This window comes from Myodes glareolus, chromosome 21, assembly GCF_982192425.1.
Source record: "Myodes glareolus chromosome 21, mMyoGla1.1, whole genome shotgun sequence".
Lineage (NCBI taxonomy): Eukaryota > Metazoa > Chordata > Mammalia > Rodentia > Cricetidae > Myodes > Myodes glareolus.
In genome coordinates, this window is record NC_142046.1 from 47,450,275 (window position 1) to 47,471,055 (window position 20,781).

Sequence of the window (20,781 nt, forward strand, 5' to 3'; positions counted from 1 at the left end):
AGCAAAGCAAATGAGGACAAAGGATCGTCAAATGTCTTTTGACTCTGTGAGCCAATGCCTTCACACGAATCATTTCTCCAAGTTCTTTATTCTTCAAAGCAGAGGGAAAGAGGGTTAATAACCATAGCACAACTTGCTAACCTGGGAAGCCATGAATAGATGTCATACATGTTTGTGCTTCTCTGTATTTTTCCTCTGGAAGTAGGGCCCATTTCTTCCCTCACATTCTTTAACTTCGAATTATCAGATGGCAAAAATGTCGATGTAAAGATGTTGATCAGCTTAAGTACTAAAATCTTTTAACTCAAAGTTACAGACAATTCTGGCTCGGGGGTTCCTACATAACTGGGGAACCCCACAATCGTTTCTCTTGCAAAAATATTTATTAGGCAGGAGTGTTGCCAGGGTTCTTGGCTTACACAGACACCTGGGCAAGAGAGGTGTTGGCTGCCTTGTGTTGCTCACGCTGGCAACTTACCAGCAGCGTTTTTCACATTGGTAGAGCCCCCACAGAAACACCTACAGGGTTTTACCTTAGCACAGTGCTGCCAAAGCCTGCTCCTCTTGGCAGCAAATAAGCTCTTTTGTTGCCAAATGGGCTCAGCCAGAAATGGCCTTAGGATCAGAGAGGAAGATAATTTTACTTTCTTAGGAAGGCACAGATATTTTCTCAAAATGTATAGAGTGAGACTTGTCCAAGGCATCCTCATGTTCTTAGAGTTATCACTGACAGAATAGCCTAGAAAGACGCCGCATGAAACCCAAATGTTGTTTCTGAAGAAGCATCCGCCGTGCACACATGCGTACTTTCTTTCTCTTAATAAAAGCTGATGCACTGTAGTCAACACATGGATGTTTGGAAAAGCAAGAAAGAGCATGCTGCAGACATACCCTGAGTTCTAATCCCAGATGGTTGAGCATCCTCAAAAAGTAGCTAATTTGGGGTCTCATGGCACAGTCAAGAAATTCAAATTGTCTTCATCTTTCTCTATTCCTTCATGCAACTGCTGTGCCTTACGTTTTGCCCTAACTTACAGGTTTTGTGCTTCTGAAAGATAACCATAAGTATGACGTGAAGAAATATCATGAAACAGTAGACACAAAAATAAATAAAGTCAGCGCCTCCGCCAACACTTCTCCACTGGGTTTAAACAGTGCCTTCAGCCACAGTGTAGAAGCATCTGTAGAGAAAGCATTGAGGCTAGGAAATGGTACAGATGAGAAGGTCTTCAAATACTCAGCATTTGAGTGATGGTGATGTCAGAGAAGGGTGACGTCACCAAAATCTTGGTACTGAAGCAGTGGTTTTTCCTTTGTACTGATCTCAGATCTGCCGACCACTTATGCAAGACTGTGAAAAACCCAGTGAACAAGGAAAAGGAAGAGATGAAAAAAATAATTTCTAAGATACAAAGAAAATATTTTAGAACCAAATGAAAGACTTTGAAAAAGGAGAAAAAAAATTTCCAGCTATTATGATTTCTGACAAAAAATAATTTCTCTTTAGAAGGACAACTGATTAAATAATGATGATCTTTTTTGCAGAAACTGAGGACTTTAGTCATTCTTGATTAATATCACATAAGGGGAGGAGATCAAAAATTAACTATAGTTTTAAAAATTAGGTGTGAGAAGGATTTGGTACAAACCAGCGGTTAAAAAGTTATCCGCATATGTAGGACCATTTGGTGAAATGCAGCGATTACCCCAGAGAGTAAACGTTATATATATTATGAATTTTTTTTGATCTAAGTCCTCTTTAATGTTGCAGTAAAACTTACCCATCGTGAGTTAAGTGAACCACTTCCGACAGGGTCCCGTGGACAACCTGGTTACTCGCGTGTCCTGGTGACTTACTGCTCATTTACTTCTTACTCAGTTTGTCCCTCTTCCTGTGACGAAGGAGCCTCTCCACCATGTGTGCATCACTCACCGTGTTTGTGGTAGCTCTCACCCCATCTTTCCAACTGGCTGAGACAAGCAGAAGAAACATGAAAATCACTACCATCCTGGGTCATGTTAAAGAGCAGAGATCTTGGACTGTAACTTCATTCAGTGTTTTCTGGGCCCCAAGGGAACTAAAGCAAGTACCCTCTCTTGATCAAGTTCATTGAACTAGAACTTGGTTGTATTGAGTGTCTAAGCATTTTGTATTTGTCGAGGAATTTGTTAAAAGAATGCAACGAAAAAAGTTGATTTGTTCTTTGACTAGTCCTGACCCCCCAAAATAAAATAAAATAAAATAGTAAAATAAAATAAAACCCCTCGTTCACACACTGCAATGCAGGTCCTCTGACTGGCTCAGTCAGTGCTGCTGCAGAAGAAAGAAAATGGATTTTCATTGTTAGTCTTTGTGATTAAAGGTTACTTTCCCCTTTCAATTGTTTGCCAAATTAGCAGCGCAGAGATTCCCACGCTCCCCCAGGTAAACATGAACAAGAGGGTTTCTAAATGACTGCCATTGTTCCTGGTAAAGTGGTCCCTAAATATCAACCATGTACTTAAGCCTTTCATAGAATTAGGACTGACTCGATCAGATGAATCTGTTCCTCCTGTTGACCTGTCCTTCCATCTGTCAGGGCAGGCTAGAGACCGCTCAGTCTTCTCGACAGCAGCTGCTTTCAACCTGCAGGGTCAAACCAACCTTCCACAGGGCTTCCCTATCAGCTCTCCTCATATGTGATTCACAATAGTAGCAACATTACAGTTATGAAGTAGCAGCGGATTAATTTTACGGGTGGGGGTCACCATAGCAGAAGGAAGGGTATAAAAGGGTGGCAGGTTCAGGAAGGCTGAGAACCACTGTGATAAAGAAACACAGGCCAGGCCGCTGTGACGTCACAGTTCATTGGTTCCTGCTGCAGTGACAGGCAGGCCTGTCCTTCGCTGACAACCAGCATTCTCCCTGTCACTTTCCCCCATTGTTTATAGATTGGGGATTCACCCTAATGCCTTTCTTTCCTTTTCTTTCCTGATGGATTCTTACCTGCCTTGTGGAAGACAGAGCTACAATGTTGCTGTACAGGGTTCCATGCCTCAACTCTTGTTTCCTACATAGATATTTTTGGTTACACATTAAGTTTGCTTCCTTACCAGGAACAATTAGGATTGTCAGATTAAAATGCAGAAGCTTCAGTTAAGATGAATTTCGTATGAGCAAAAATAATTTAGGCAAATGTATGTTTGAAATGCCATCCATTTTTTGTTTTCTGAAATTCAAGTAAAACTGGGTGTAGTACATTTTCACTTATTAAATCTGGCAATTTTAAATTCTAGAGTGCCACATTTGCAGTTCAGAGAGCTGGGTCCTCATTAGAATGGGGTTTATTTATTTATTGTTAAGGTATATTTTCTATTTTTTTCCCCTCAGGTCTCTCCACTCTCTTACTTATGTAAGTAAGTTAGAAATGTGTTAAAGGGAATAGCGTTTTTTTTTCTTCATTATTATTTCAAGAATGTGTTTTCATCAATGTGTTCATAGGCATCTGAACAGTGCTTATATCAAATATAATGTGAAATAAATAGCTTACGTAATCTAAGCCCAGTGTGCTAGTAAACACGTTTATTAATATTTTATTAATATTTTAACATAAAGCAGTTCTTAATTAGATTTGGGAGCAAAATAAGGGGTTGTCACTGGATGTGACTGCATGGGACTTTAACCACAGCACTTGGGAGGCAGAAGCAGGTGGATTTGTTGAGTTCTGAGCTAGCTGGGCAAAAGAGTTCCAGGTCAGCCAGGGCTATAGAGTGAGACCGAGTGTCAAAGATAAGAAGTTTTAGAAACAGAGAATGGGAATCTATGTTAAGCATCTAATCAGCTAAATTCCAGGCTTATGATGATAAATGAAAAGAAATAGGGTAAGTGAAAAGAAGTATCAGATAGCAGGACATTGGCTTTCAAACGGAGTTGCCCTCCACAGTGAGAGCCCCTGGATTAGCATCCATCCCCTTTCTCCCAGTTGATCAAGAAATGGTCTGAGTCCAACTGGCCTTGGTGAACTCTCATTAGATCAGTCCCCTTGTATCAGTGGGTGATCGCACCCCTCGCGTTTCTGAGTTTTTTTTTTTCATGTTCTTCCTCCTTCTGCTCCTCATTTGAACCATGGGGGGCTCAGTCTGGTGCTCCAATGTGGGTCTCCGTCTGTATCGCCATCCATCGTCGGATGAAGGATCTATGGTGATAGGCAAAATCTTCATCAGTATGGTTATAGGCCAAGGCCGGTTCAGGCACCCTCTCCTCTGTCCAGAGAACAATCTGGGGATCTCTCCTTGGACCTGGGATCCCATTTATAATCAAGTCTCTTGTAAACCCTAAAATGACTCCCCTAGTTGAGATATATTCTTCCCTGATCCCATATCCATCCTTCCTCCCTCCCCCCATCTCAGTCCCCCGAGTTTTCCCCATTCCTCCCCTACTCCCTTCTCTCTAGCCCTCTCCCCTCCCAACAACCGTCCCACCCCCCCCCCCCCGTGCACCCAAGGTTACCTGGGACTTTTGTCTATTTCCAATCTCCAGGAGGATAAGTACATGATTTTCTTCAGGTTCACCTTCTTATTTAGCTTCTCTAGGATCTCGAATAATAGGCTCAAAGACCTTTAATTATGGCTAGAATCCACTTATGAGTGAATACATACCATATTCCTCTTTTTGGGTCTGGCTTACCTCACTCAGTAAAGCGTTTTCTATGTCCATCTATTTGCATGCAAAATTCAAGATGTCATTGTTTTTTACCGCTGAGTAAAACTCTAGTGTATATATGTTCCACACCTTCTTTAACCATTCTTCTATTGAGGGGCACCTAGGTTGTTTCCAGGTTCTGGCTATTACAAATAGTGCTGCTATGAACATAGTTGAACAAATGCTTTTGTAGTATGATAGGGCATCTCTTGGGTATATTCCCAAGAGTGGAATTGCTGGGTCTTGAGGGAGGTTGACTCCCAGTTTCCTGAGAAACCGCCACACTGATTTCCACAGTGTCTGTACAAGTTTGCATTCCCACCAACAATGGATGAGAGTTCCCCTCTGGGACTGAACGAGCATGTGATCCAACCAGATTCTCTGAATGAGGCCGGATTCTCTGAATGTGGCTGGCTTGGAGCCTTTCTGAAAAGCCATTGACAATGACACTGGGACTTGTTTCCTCTGCATATACTGGATTTTTGGGATCCAGTCTGTTTGGATACTCACCTTCCTGGACCTGGAGGGAGGGGGGGAGGAACTTGAACTTCCCACAGGGCTGGAAGCCCTGACTGCTCTTAGGGATAGAGAGGGAGGAGGAAGGGGAGGGGAGAGTGGGAGGGTGTTGGGAGGAGGAGCGGAAATGGAAACTTTCATAATTTAATAAACTTTGAAAAAAAAATAAAAAAAAAGAAATGGTCTGATCAGAGGGCAACATTCCTGACCCAGGAGATCCCAAAAATAAATCATTTTTTAGCACATTGAATTCAAGCTACGAGACCTGCATACAAGTTACTGAACCCTAGTCATGGTGACTGCAAAGCTTAGCCAAAGACTTTCTGCAGCCCCGATTCTGGTCATGCTCTGGTCGCAAGCTTTCTTTCTTTGCATCCCATCTTGCATTGGGTGAATCGGTCCAGGAGTTTTAAAAGTACCTTTTGTGCATGTCCTGCTTATAATTGGCTTCGTAAGTGGGGGTACATTCTGATGTTGGTTTCATCTCATTTTGATACACATTTAATCAAATATTCCAGCTGTGTTCTTACAAGACATGGAGACATGACTAGGGTAAATGCCCGTTTTCCCTTCCGGGAGTTTTCAGTCTAGAAGGGCAAACAGACATGACATAGTAATTAAGGCTTAGAAGTGAGGGATTGCATTCAGAATCCGAACATCTCTCCACTCTGCACCTGTCACACAGAAGGTATTCTTCTAATTTTGGAACATCAATAAAGAAGCCAAGGATCCTCCCCTTCTCTCTTATCAGAGGCTACGTTGTTAACACATGTAGAGACACATAGATACCAGTTAGAGATTTGGAAAGTCGTTAATGCTGCAGAAAAAGACAAAAAAACAGTAGTTAAGAGGACAATTATCCAAAGTGACTTAGAAGACAGAGAAGTACTAAGTTTAAGGCACTGAAAAATCCTTGGAACTGAAATATTAGCAAAACAGAGGCCCCAAAATCAATGACAAAGCTGGCCAAGCTAGAAGGTTGAGTTTTTAAAGGTACTGGGGGTATTTGAACTTGTAAGATAATCTGAAGTCACTTTGACGTTTTAAGCCTCAGACTGATATGATGATGGTTTTTGTATTTTAAATTTCTCATTCTGCCTGTAACTAGAAAAACATCTCACGTGCAAAGAAAAATCTCAAAGGAGAGGAGAATGATGGACATTTTCCCTAGTCCAAGTGTAGTGATGGTGCCTGGGACTGGCGCATCTCGTGAACTGAACAGATAGCTGAGGAAGAGCTACGCTAGCTTCCCACCGTCTTACTTTCAGAATAAATCAGTGCCTGTGCAACTGTTCTTTGGCCTTTCCTTCTGTGTAAAAGAACCTACTTGAAATGCTCATCCCTTCCTATTTTGTTAACCATCCGGTTTGTGTCTCCTCTTTTAAGGAAAATGTAGAATATGTGCTTTTAGGGAGCAATGGTAGGGGTAGGATGGGCATCCATCGTCTTCCCCTAAATCTGTGTCTGTGCAGCCATGTTGTTCTGAGATGGACCACCTGGGAGAAAACAAATTGGCAGATAACACATGCAAAAAAATACGACCTCCCTAAATTCGTGTACTCTCCCTTCTCCTAGGAAGATCAGCGAGATGAGAGAGGAGGTGGCTGTATCCGCCTTGGCCTCTCTAGTAAATACGTCAAAGCTTATGCACCAGAAAGGAGTGGACCACTTATGCCCTTCTCATCTCATTTTCGTATGAGATCCCCATATAGTGAGATAAGACAGATATCCCACTTCATTGTTACGCAGGGAAGCTGGGCCCACAACCAGCTCCACAGCTCGATGTAATGAAGATGCTGCCCCACTGAGCCACCTGTTGCCCGTGTCCTCTCTGCTTTGTTCAGCAGAGGCCCTTTCGGTTCGCACTCTATAGACAGAAACTGCATCCAGCCTTTACCTCCATCACTGCGGGGTGGGGGATGAGGGGAGTGAAACTCAGCCGTGATGCTGTCATGGCTTCCATTCCTGTATCTTGTTACAGAAATGTGTGTCCTGACCGTAGCGTTCCATCTCGCATTGTTTTGTGTCTTGGAGTCTCTCCCTCATGAGTTGCTTTGCATCTTGCTTGAAGTGAAATCATTTTAAAATTTATATCCTGTCCTACTTTTATTTCAAGCCTCCACTTAAAATATCCTTTTCTCCCCTCTTCGCTGGCTCAGATATGCACGAACGTTTTATGCTTTTCACACCCTTTGAGATGAAGAAAATAATAGGCTATTCTGAAGAGTGGTAAAATGAGGGAAGAATAGAGATTTTATTCTCAGGAGGATGGACAGAGATATATTTTCCTGTGGCTATCAGCTATCTCCATAGCTAATTCAACCAGGCAGAAGCTGAACATTTAATAAAGCTGTTAACTAATTTTGAGCTGCTTTGCTATTTGAGGGAGCCCATCAGAGTGGTCCCTTACTCCGACAGCAGGTGGCTTGCTTTTACCTTTAAAAAAAAAAAGCGCTCCACTCAATGAGTTAAACATAAATATATCAGCTACTCGGCACTTTCCTAGAAGGATTAAATTGAAATTAAGAAAAAAAGACATGATGCATCTAACGTCAATGTTTGATTTTCTTAAAAGTCACACCAGTCAGGCCAGAGACTTGACCTGAAATTGGGCACCGAATTGCATCCAACACATTCGTGGAGAGTAAAATCCAAGAAAGAAGGTGCTGGAACCCAAAGTGAACATTTGGCAAGGGTTTCTCTGTTTGGGAATGTCTCAGAGATGCCTGCCTGTTGCTTCACAGAAGACTCTAATGCCTGCATCTTTCCGAGTTGGTAGATCTGACTCGGATGTTGAAAGAGACGCCTTGCTAAGCGTCTCTTTCCCAGGTTGCACTGCTGCTGCTGATTCAGCTAGTGTGCTTTGAGAACTCCGATCAGACGGGTCAGACCAGGGGATTGGAGCAGGCGCGTATGCTGCGATCTGCTCAGGCGAAGGGTAGTTTTCCGAGATTTCTGAGAGCAGTTCTGAGATCACGTAACTGAGTGGTTTTTTAAAATAATTTTAAGGAACTCGTTCCCTGTTGATCTACCAGATTGACTGATGGCTGTGTGTGGCGGGGAGAACTTACGCGAGAGTTCAAATGCCTCGAATCAACTTGCAATATTTTGGGCTATGTTCACTCTTATTTTCTCAAAGGGAGATCGTACTGAAATACCTGAGCTAATTTATTTACTAAACTATCACTATATTGAGAAGAAAACCTGGTATCCTTTAACTGGTTGTCAACGTAAAAGAGGAAGGATGAGGGCTAAGCAGGCACCCGGAAAAGAAAATTCTTTAATGCGAAGCAAATGATTTAGAAGGAGATATGTCCGCTGGTCACTCTTTGGCTCCACTCAGTTAGTTCAATCACCAGACTCAGACCTCAGGAAATTTCTGGAAAGGTAACAGTCAGGTAGCATGGGGACAAAGTTCATCTTGCAGTAGCATTAAAATGGAAACCACCTAAAATTCAGAATTGATTTCATATGCTTCATTATGTTTTGCTAACTAGGCTCCTTGGATTTGAAATTTTCTAAATATAAAAAATTTGCATCCTTCTTTCAGTGTTTCTCCTAGATGAATTTTGCACAGTGCGGTAATCATTTCTGACTTTGGGGGCATTGCCATTTTATTTTTTTTTAAAACAGAATTCCATGAAAAAACTCGTGTATTTTCTTATTTTTTGCCAGCAAAAAGACTAAAGGTACTAAATTAAGCTGAACTCCTTGTTTCCTTCTTTCTTTCTTCCTTCTTTTCTTTTCTTTTTTTTTGAGACAGGGTTTCTTCGTAGCTTTGGAGCCTGTCCTGGAACTAGCTCTTGTAGACTAGACTGGCCTCGAACTCACAGAATTCAGCCTTGCCTCTGCCTCCTGAGTGCTGGGATTAAAGGCGTGCGCCACCATTGCCCACCTGAACTATTTCTTAAAGACATTAGAAAACCATTGAAATGTTGGACTGACTGAAGTGTCAAGGACTCCTATTAATTTTTACCCTGGTTTTTGTTAACTTGAAGTAGAAAAAGAAATCTGCTTCGTGATACTTTCATGGGACAGCTACAGCTCAGCCCATGTATCCAAGTCACATGAGAAAATGCTGGGAAATGTGGGCCCCGCAGTCCGCAGTCACATTTCAACGCTTGGCTGCTCCTTCCCGCTCCAGGTACATGTGATAACGCTGCAGCTATGAGTGGAATCTTAAAGCGGAAGTTTGAAGATGTGGACGCCTCCTCACCCTGCTCCTCTGCCCGGGAATCAGATGACGAAGTCTCCAGCAGTGAGAGCGCTGACAGCGGGGACAGCATCAACCCGTCCACCTCTAATCACTTCACCCGTGAGTACCGGGAAACACAGCCTGAGCCGCTATCAGGTTCTGCCTAGGGGGGCGGGGTGGCGGCGGCGGCTGGGCGGGGGAGGAAATCATATGTGGTATTGGTCATTTTCATCTTTACCTTTTTGTCTAGACGCGTGTTTTTAAATTTCAATAATCAGTGAAATAGAAAAATCAAGTAAAAATGAGCTAGTTTTGAGACACCTCAGTGGAACCCATTATGTAAGCAGAGTTAGCAGTGTTTTATTCGGTCCTGTTAGTCCACTGAGTTGGCAAAAGTAGGCATTTTATTCCTCCAACTCTTCAAGGAAGCATGTAGTACAACGGGGCACAGATGGGAAATATGGAGTAAGGCATGAACTGACGGTAGGGAAGCAGGCATATCTCCGTAGCCGAAACGATCCGGGAGGAAAGGAAAGGCCGCGTTTTGCGTTTGCTAGTGGAAAGTGTTGGCGGTGATAGGAAATAGATTTGCCACACACTGAAGCGTGGGAGGCTCCAAGTTCTCCCCAGCTGCAGCCCCTTCCCAGGTACATCTGCCACCCAGCGCGTCACAAAGTCCCCGGAGGTGAAAATAAGAATGTGCGCTATGTCTTTGATTCCTTTCTCTGCAAGGCTGTCGCGTTAGCCACTCTCGCCAGCCACATTAATGTGAGGTTTAAAGAAGGGCTGTGAAAAATTCGGGAGATCTTTCAACCTAAGCACAAGAAACTGACATGGAACTACATAAGCAAGGGACTTAGGTTTCTAAAACAAAGAGATTTTAGTGTGAGTCGGGCAGTGGTGGTGCACACCTTTAATCCCAGCTCTTGGAAGGCAGAGGCAGGCGGATCTCTGTGAGATCGAGGCCAGCCTGGTCTACAAGAGCTAGTTCCAGGACAGGCTCCAGAGCTCCAGAAAAACCCTGTCTCAAAAAACCAAAACCAAACCAAAACAATAGCAACAACAAAACAATATCATGATAGACAGCTAGGCTTTGGTCAAAACTGTTTTCGGAGATTACAATATAATTACATCATTTCCCTCTTCCCTTTCCTCCCTCCAAACCCTCCCATGAACTCCTCCTTGTTCTCTTTCAAATGCATGGCCTTTTGGTTTTTATTTTGTTAAGCTGCATTTTTTGGTCATTACATGTATGTATTACTGGCTCTGTGTACAGTGAGGGGGGCAGCGTGTGCGTGAAGCCGCGCACAGGTGGAGGGCAGAGAACAATTTGTAGTAGTCGGTTCTCACCTTCCACCCTGTGAATTTCAGGGGTCAAATTCAGGTCCCCATGCTTGGCGCTTTGCACCTTTCCCCACTAAGCCATCTTGCCAGCCTTGTTTGTTTTATTAGCTGATTTTATTAATATGTGAATCTCAAGCATCTCCTTGCTTTTGGAATGGTGACAACCTCCGTTAGAAAAAAAACAAAACAATGATTCAAACTTTCAAAAAGAGACCATAAGGAGCTTCATAAACATTGAGCCTGAGATGTACATGCTATAATTGGCAATATTCCTCCGAGCAATCTGAAATAAATGGAAAGTAAGAAAAGATGTTACAACCGTTAAAGCAGAAAGGTAATAAACCGTGGGGACAGCGCCATTGTGGTTTGTACATATCGTGAGGTTACGAGGTGAGCTTGTGCTCCTGATGTGAAAGAGGTATGTGCACCTTTTGGCTTTGATATCAGTGATGAAGGCAACATTAGCTCCACCAAGCATGGCAGGTGAGGTGTTCATATCATGCACGTGCTGCATCGTGGATTCTGATATTACCTAACCTTTGCTGGAGACGTGGTCACGGTACTGAAGACGGAGCTAAGAGAGTCCACCACTTGAGTTTAGCTGTTTGCGCGTGTCTCACGGCATAGTTTTCATCTCTCCCATTATATCTCTCATCTCCTTCACCATACAGTATTACAAATGTCATCTTTAAAAATAGTATTAATTGTGTATTACAAAAGATTTAATCAAGATGCATATTATATCTTTGTATATAGTTATATATGCCCTCTGGATTGGTTTATGATAACAGAGTTCAAGTCCCGATTAACCATCAAGTAGGTTGTTTTAAGAGGTGAAATGAGCCAGACGGTGGTGGCGCACACTTTAACCCAGCACTGAGGCAGGGGTAGGTGGGTCTCTGAGTTCGAGGCCAGCCTGGTCTACAGAGGGAATTTCAGGACAGCCAGGGAATTACTGAGAAACCCAGTCTCAAAAAGAAAACACAAAAGATATATTTGGAAATAAGTTAATTATAAGAGGATATTTTTAAAAAGAAGGCGTAGCCCAGGATTGATAGTGTGACAGAAAGCAGAGGCCTCAAACCAGACCAATGACTCACTGTCGTGAACACAAGCAAAGAGAAGGCCTAATGTTGAAAATCCATTCCAGGTATCAAATTATCACTCACAGCAATACAGTTGGGTTTTTTCCTATGATTCTTTACCTAGGAAAGTATAGGAAATTTTGGCTTTATGTGTGCGAGAAATTAATATAAAGAAAATAACTGATATCAAATGGTAACTAGGAGGATTTTAGTAATTATTCATACAATTAACAATTTTTAAAACAAAGCAATATAAACTCTCTTCTCATGCCATGACAAAGTGTGCTCCATATTGACTAAATAAAAAATTGAAAGATAATGAATCATGAATTTATATCTACAAGACATTTGGTAGGATTGCTGTGCGCTTTGAAGGAATAGGAAGAATTCGCATTGGTACACATGTAACATATTTAATGATATTAAAATATCAAACATATTTGCCATAAAATATCAAAGTAAAAAAGAAACAGCTTGTATTAGAAATGTGTATTTAATAATGTATATAATTATTCTCTAGTGTATAAAAGCACATGTATAAATAATTTTTTGGGGAACAGTTTCTAATGTATCCAAAGCTGGCCCTCAATTTGCCATGTAGCAGAAGAAAATAGTCTTCTTGAAATTCAACTTCTGCTCTTCTGCCTTTACTTTCAAATGCCATAATTATAAGCCTGTGTTTCCATGTCCTGTCTATGTTATGTTAGGGATTGAACCCAGAGCTTTGTGTATGCTAGGCAAGCCCTCTACCAGCTGTGACACACCCCTGCCCTCACAACGGCCACCAACTAAGGCATACCTCAGAGATAATCCATAGTAGAAAATACAGTCACCTCATACTGTAAAGCATTTAGCAATCATAGTAATAAAACGTAGATTAAAAGAGTATATATTTAATTAATATGAAATCATAAAGATTTCACCACTATGAAGCTAGTATTCCTCCCTGTAATAGAAAATGCTAATACCCAAATGCTGGCAGAAGCCCCGGTAGTATACACTGTAGGTGTACACGTTACTGTTAATGACTGTGAAATTCAGAAAGTACTTTCTTAGTAGAAGATCCATTTAGATATTCCTGACTCTCTATTTATAGAATACATGTGAAGGGGGAAACCTCAAAAGCAACCATAAATTCTGTAAGTGCAAATGCTGGTAGCAAGAGAAGATGGGGTGGGGAAGGAGGGCAGCGTGTTCGAAAGTGGGAAAAGGTTCCATTATGTTACAGGAACCCATTAATAAATTTATTTTCATGATAGTTATGAAGATTGCACAATATGTGAAATGTTTATAGGTAATGTGAAGAAAGAGAGGAGATAGAATCTGTGCGTGCTCAAAAGCAGAGACTGGTGCCATAACCTGAAAATTGGAAACGATGTGATGTGTTAAAAGATAAGATTGAAGGGTGGGTTTTTTATACCCACTAATTTTTAATTCTGTTGATGTTATATTGCATTCTCAAGTGAGATGTTTCAAAGTTGCACTGCAAAAAAAAAAACAATCGCTCATTGTTCCTCACCTTTATGCAGAACAGAGGGAAGAAATGGCATGAAGAACTGTGTGTGTGTACCTGTGTGTGTGTATGCGTACATGTCTGTGTTGACTTTTTCCCCAGCTCTTACATCTTATTCAGGGTCTCATTCCTGTACAGCAAATCATGTTAGCTACTGAGCCAACTCCCCTTTTTCCCAACAGAGAACATACTCTATAATGTCTAAGAAGTCCCTGAAATGTTTGAGATGATTGTTTACTATTGGCTCTTAGGGAGAAAGGAGTGTCCTAAGTTTATCAAAGTGTCATTGTAACCAAGTACAAAGAAGAATCTAGCAGCTTCTGATTTTGTTGTTAAGATTTATTCTCTCTCTCTCTCTCTGTGTGTGTGTGTGTGTGTGTGTGTGTGTGTGTGTGTGTGTGTGGTTGCTTGCACACGTGCACGTGTGTGTGCACGCCACTCATGCTCAGGTGCCTGGGGAGACCAAGTAAGGTCTCTGATCACCTGAAGCTGGAGTTGAAGGTGGCTGTGAGCTGCCCCACGTGGGTACTGGGAGCCATTGGTGGATCCTCTAGAAGAGCTGCAGATTCTTTTAACTGCTGAGCCATTATTCCAGCCTTACAGATTCTAATTCTTAAAGGCAGTGCAGTTATTAATTTGGGGACAGCACCCTTTCCAGGTAGTAGTCTGTTTTGCTTCCTGCCTTCATATTGTGGGGGGTGGGAGATAAGCTGGTAGAAACAGCATAGAATTAAATGACAGACTGCTACCCAAAATATGTAGGCTAAGAGCTTTTCAGCCAGTGTGAGAAGAGCAAGTAAAGTTTCTGTTTCTTTTTTTTAAAATGTATTTTGGTGCTTGTCTAGTTGCACACACTTTTCACCCAAGTCCCTGGGAAACATACACAGTTGGATCCTGATGAGTTTTAAGCCAGATTAATCTATATAACGAGTTCTAGGCCAGCCAGGGCTACATAGTGAGACTTTGACACAAAGAAAAATTAATAATGGTTACAATTATTTGTGACTCCAGGAAATCAATGTGTAACATTTTAGAAAATATTTTCTTTACTATTTCAACTAGATTAGACAAAAGTGTATTAGCAGTATCTTCTTCATGGGAATCTGTGATTGTAACCCTTTGGAGTCCTGTTCCCCTACCTTGCTTTTCAACCATCAAAAGTTCAAAAATGAAGACGGCATCCTGTCTTGAAATAAGGAAGGATCTTTTTGTTTTGTTTTGTTTTTGTTTGCTTGTTTTTCGAGATAGGGTTTCTCTGCAGCTTTGGAGCCTGTCTAGAACTAGCTCTTATAGACCAGAGCTGGCCTCGAACTCACAGGGATCCGCCTGCCTCTGCCTCTCGAGGGCCAGGACTAAAGGCTTGTCCCACCCCTGCCTGACTAGGAAAATTTAAGACTGTTAAACCTGTGCAGCAATATGAAACATTTGGATTCACACTGAGAGTGTGGAAATGTGGTTACCCTTCTTTAAGTTTCAGGCATCATGGCTTCCTCCTCCCAGTTGAAATGAGCGGGTGTACTCTGCAATGCGTGCACACCAGCACACTGTACACTACAGCGTTTTGTTCTTTTTGCAAATACAGAAATTAAAGCAGGATTGGTCGGTCTGTGTCAGCCACCGAGGTAGCGCAAAACGCCACCCTGTTCTCAGCCTCCTGTTGAAGCATTTAATTTGTAGCATACCGCATTATGATAATGACAGCTTCAAAGTGCAAATCAGGAAGAATGCGTTGGCTTTTTCCTTGAACTTCTAAATTTTGCTAGGCAACTAGCACACTTAGCAGTGATCAACCAAGGTCGTCGTTTGTACTCTCCTCGGAACAGAAGCAGCGGACTCCATAGGCCCAAGGAACCCTTTGTTTCACCAAGTCCCGGTGACTCTTTCGCCAGTCATTCTGTCAAAAGGAGAGCTTCAGGGAAAAGCGAGGAGCGTTTTTTTTTTCATGTCCCCTCAAGGTTCATCGCATAAGCAACGAGAAGCCGTGCGATGAAATGTGGTCCCTAAAGGAACACATCATTTATCCTGTAGCCGTGTTCCAACAAATAAACGCGTACCATACAGGCCACGAACTGTGACGAGGTCAAGGGATGGCCGTCCTAAACCGCACACAGGAGCACGGAGTGGCTGCCTTTCACCGTGCTGACGTTTTCCAGGTCACAGAAGGCTTCCACATTGTTGAGTTCTTTTCACGTACAAAAATCAGTGTGCAATTATGAGTTATTATAGCCATAGCAAAAGTGGAGATTAATTATCACGACGTCTGCATGCTTTTCCCAAGAGCTGAGAAGGTTGCCTTTCTTTCTCCTTCCTTCTGTCCCTCGTCCCACGGCCCACCACCGTGAGTCAGAGCTGTCATCCCGTTCTCCTCTCCCTCGTTCCCCGTTTCACAATAGGGTTTAATACGGAGAATCAGTAGAAAGTGGACCTCCATGCCAGGCTTTCCTAGAAGTACAGCTGGGGCACGTCTGCCATTTAATCTTTATTAAGCAGTTAAAGTACACTAAAGACTTGGATTTCACTTCAAAGAACGTAATAGAATTCATGTCATAGGCTCTGTGCTCGCAGCCACATGTGAGTGATGGCTCCAGAGAGTGATTGTTCCTGCGGTAAATAGCACAGATGTTATTGCCACCTTATGATATTATTTTGAAGGCTCATTTTGCAAAGGTATTTACAGCAGTCTGTCCCTTGATTTCATTATATATATACCCAACTGGAGGAGCATTTAGGCAGAAGCTCATTGTGGGTGCCTGGAAGTTCGAGCAGGATGTGAGACTCAGTGATACTAAAAATATCCTTCCTACTCTGTGATACTGACCCTAAAAACAGGATTCTAAGCCAGTCCTCCATTTAATAAACTAGCAAAACATAAGCAGTATAAAGTCGCCCCTGAAATGTTGCTGTTATATTAAGAGGTTCCCCACTTACTTTGGGAAAATTATCAGTTAACATGAGCTTGTGATAACAGACCGGAAGCCAGCTGTAGGCCACCTCTGGCATCGTGAAGATCACTGCCAGGTCACACACACATCTGGGTGTGTGCTAGATCAGCCGAGTCCTTTGATGTTTGGTTTAGTTGTCAGAAATGAGAGGGTGGAAGCACGGGGATAGAGATGAGAAGAGGAAGAGAATATGAACGAGTGGTTATCTAGAAAATATTAAGTTGAGTATTCTGTGAGGCCTATTGATTGATGCGGGTGAACTGATAATACATGCCTGAGAGAGGCAGTGGAAATCAATAGTGTGTTCGAAATAGCTACCCACACTATGTCCTGTTGTCTTCCACTCTGAAATTATTTATGTTCTCTATTTGCTAAAAGGCTCATATAAAATATTTCCCCAACATGTCTCACCCTAGTCTTCCTTTTTACCACTAACTTGGACCGTAGCGGCATCCCACTAACGTTTAAAAGCGCTAGCAATGGGACTGTCTCTTCTTCTACGTTGTGTACACTAGCAGGCAGCTATGATGTCTGCTGCGTGCAATGGTTCACCAATGGCTTGTGTCTTCCATCCTGACCTCCACCAGCACTCAATTTAGCACCTGGGGAGCTCCTCTGGAAACCTCTGGAATATGAAATTCCTGTACTCCAAATTTAGACTGTAGCCCCCTTTCCTCAGCTTGCCTCTGTATAACCTCAGTCTCTTGGTTCCCATAGAGCATTGAGCCCATTACTTGGCTCTTTCCTTTTCAGTTCCAGTGGTTAAACCAGGGTCTCACACCTTCTAGGAAGCAAGCAAACAACCAAGCTGTACCCAGGCCCCTAGCATTTAGTGATCCTTCCAAACTCTGTCCCTAGCTCCATTACAACCATCTACTATTTTATTAGGGCTCATTAGATGGTCCTGATCCCATACCAGGTTTTCATTTGGAACACCTGAAACCTTTCACTATTTTTGAGAAAATTAAATAAATGACATTTTCCAAAGCAGTTTCTCATTAGTGCATTAAAACCATCTTTCTAGGTGTCTAGAGTCAATTTTCTTTCTTAAATCTGTGTTTATGGTTCTCCCACCTCCTTCTACCTCCACTCTCCCCTCACACATAGCATCCCTCCTTGCCTCCTCATCTTCCTGCAACCCTCTTCCACAACTGTCTTCCACTGTGTGTCCTTCCGTTAGTAAGCAGGGCGCCTCTCATGAGGTTTTAAGGTATGCGTGCATGCTCAGGCAAAGAAGGAGCAAGGTCCCGTGTGACCAGCAGCCAGTGAACACTTAAATATTTGTACGGTTTGGAGAGTATATGGACAACTGACTGGGCATTGCCTCTCTGACGATCACTTCTGTACTAGGAGGAGGTAGAAATCTAAAAGCAAGTAGGACATAATCTGCTCTGTGGAGTAATTCACAGATCAATGCCACTTTAACATCTTTTCAACACAGCGTATTCTGATTTTTACATCATAGCTATTGGTGTAAACGCCTCATCTTTTTTAGATATTTAAAGACCTTTACTGTTAATTATTTTTGCTATTTTTATTGGCTCTGATTCAATTCTTGATAAATATCATTCTATTTTATATCAGTTTTTTTTTTCAGTAGCACTAAATCATAAAAGAACGATGCATTAATTTAGGGCCTAATAGTGGCATGGACTTTGGTGAAAATGCATACGAATTCAGATGTTATTAGTGATTTCTGATTTGCTGGATGTTGTTGCAAAGTATCAAGATCCTGGTGTATCCGTTACTATATTCAAATATGCACGTAGTACTGAGCTGTGCTTTAAAAAGGATTCCACGATAATTATGTATTCACAGCAGGCACCTTCCCGGCGTTTGCTTATGTATAGCTTTCCCGAGCAGAAGCATCTCTGCTTAATTGGCGGCTAAGCAGCTGTTCATGCAGTCGCGGTACAACACACGGGAGGGAATGCACGTTGCTTTCACCTCCACCAGCTTTTCAATCAGCTGGGGAAAAGGCATTACAAAGTCAGATCACTAGCATCCTATAAATACAGTTAATTTGGTTTTTATTCCGTTCGTTTGAAATTCAGGATGGGGAGCAAACATTTAGCCTCAATAAATAGTGACATTAGATTTAGCTTTTTATCTCAGGCTGCTAAGATTTATTTGAAAAGAGACAGAGACAGAGAGAGAGAGAGAGAGAGAGAGAGAAAGAGAGAGAGAGAGAGAGAGAGAGAACTGCATTCTTTTTGTCCTGGATAGTTGTTTCTTTTCCACAGTCATATTCTATACAAATGTACTTCAGCTCCTCCCATTTTTTATCCCTTGTTGTCCCACTACCAAATTCCACATAGTGTCTTCTCCTCTGTGTCCTCCTATACAACCCTTCCGGGTTGTCTCACCTCCCCTATTGCACAAGCCTCCAGTCTTCCCCAAATAACAGTCATTCAAACACTGCAGGCTCCATGGCCCTCAATAACACCCTTCGATTGCATCTACATTCTTGCCTTCCCATCATCCCCTAACTCCAGCCACAATGATCTTCAATCACTTCTTTAAACAGAAAAGAAATTTTATTTTTTCGTACTCTGATCTTTTTAAAGAGTACATTTCATTGATTTTATTTTAGTTTATTTTGTGAAATTAGTGAATTTTAAGTTTTTATCTATATTTTATTTGTTTTTTTTTTGATTTTTAAAATTTTTACATGATCTTTTATTTTATATTTGAGCTTCAGGGTCAGCCCATCTGAAGGCTACAAATCCACAGTCCTCATCTCTTGGAAGTATGGTTAAAAAGTGATGGGTATCTTGGAAATTCTTTCAAGTAGCCCAGCAAAAAGGAAAAAAAAAATGATACTGAAAAATAGAAGCATTGAGACTGTATGTTTATTATACTGTTCTCTGTATTGTGCATGGCTTAACATTCTATAACGCATAAAAAAACCTATGTGGGTACATCTTGTTATAAAATTCCTACACAATAAGGAGGGTTTTAAGGAAGGCCAAGCACAATTTTTAAAAGGAGTGAAAGGAAGGGCTATACGTAGGTGAGCTTGACAATTAAAATCCAAAGATGGTTTAAAATGCTGGATTAGCCCAAGTCTGTCCATGGCACAAACAGAGAGCTTACAGACAGCCCCACATGGAAATGACAGGTTTCTATGTGACTGGAGAAAGACTGTGGATGAATTGGGAAAGAGGTGGCTACAACAGTACATGGCTTTTAAAATAAAAAGATAACATTAGATTCCTTCCTCATTTCCATATGGGAAAATAAGTTATCAGTGCAGTGAAGAACTAAATGTATAAATTTAAAAGCTTTAAGATTTGAAAAAAGGAACGTCTTTTATAGTAGAGTAAGAGGGGGATAGTATGAAAGAATGTTTTCTATGTGAGTACATCAAAACACAATTATATAATTCAATCTACCTTTAAGAAAGCCAAGAGAAGAGCTGTGTATTAGAAGGAGCTATTTGCAAGTTACTAACCGGTGACGAATTGTTATTTGGATGACAGAAGGACATCTTCAAAACCAAGGAAAAACTAATGCTGTTATGGAATATTTGTATAACACACATAAATGCTAGTCCAATTTTAGCAAGTATGTTAGGAAATTAGTGAAATTAAAATTGAACATAATGCCATTTTTCATATAAGGTGACACTGTCACCTTAGCAGAATGTAAAGATTGCCAATATACTGTACTTACAAGACGGCTGGAGACATGGGTAGCTAATGACCTGTGTGTGTAGGTAAAGCACAAAGAGGAACACTGGGCTTCACAGAGTTAAAACCGTGCCTGAGAACAGAGGATGGCAAGCCGTGGACACTCAAGAGGAGAAGGCTGGGCTAGGTGTCTGGTTGTGATTTCCCACTTCCGTTCCTTAAGTAAAATTCTCTTTCATTTTAAATGAAGCGACTTGAAGTAAGGAGGGCAAACATTAACAACCATAAAATGTGGTTATTAAGTGAATTTTATTTTATGTAGAACTTAACAAATTTGTGGGTTTCAAATATAAAGTTCGATCCTATTATATAATTTTAAAAGACTTTCTGTATCTTTTGCAAAGATTTCTTGCATTTCTTGGAGGGGATGTCCAAAGATTTGCCCACCACTCTTGGTTTCTGTTATTTTCTTTTTCAGTAGCTTTCCTGTTGTTTCTTCACAGTGTATAGTTTGATATTTTATACTGAATTGGCTACTTTCGAATTGTGTCTTGTTTACACTTTTATGGCCATTGTAGGAAGGTAGAGGGGCCTATACCCAATGATATAATCTTTTATTGCCATTATAGGAAGGTAGAGGGACCTATACCCAATGATACAATCCATTATAGGAAGGTAGAGGGACCTATACCCAGTGAAATAATCCTTTATTGCCATTATAGAAAGGCAGAGGAAATTATACCCAATGATACCATCCTCTATTGCCATTATGGGAAGGTAGAGGGATCTATAACCCAATGATACAATCCTCTAAGCCACACTCATCTTTAGTCAAAATTAACCTGTCACAATTTACTCACAGTGATATTGTCA

General features: G+C 41.5%; 1 protein-coding gene across 6 annotated transcripts in view; it reads left to right on the forward strand.

The window, feature by feature from the left end:
• Positions 1 to 20,781, forward strand: part of Csrnp3 (cysteine and serine rich nuclear protein 3) — a 199,332-nt gene that overhangs the window by 97,573 nt on the left and 80,978 nt on the right. For all 6 annotated transcript variants that reach the window (XM_087900021.1, XM_087900020.1, XM_087900023.1 and 3 more), the window contains one exon: positions 9,342 to 9,512. In XM_087900021.1, the coding sequence (XP_087756147.1) occupies positions 9,342 to 9,512 (171 nt within the window). The remainder of the gene's footprint in view (positions 1 to 9,341; positions 9,513 to 20,781) is intronic.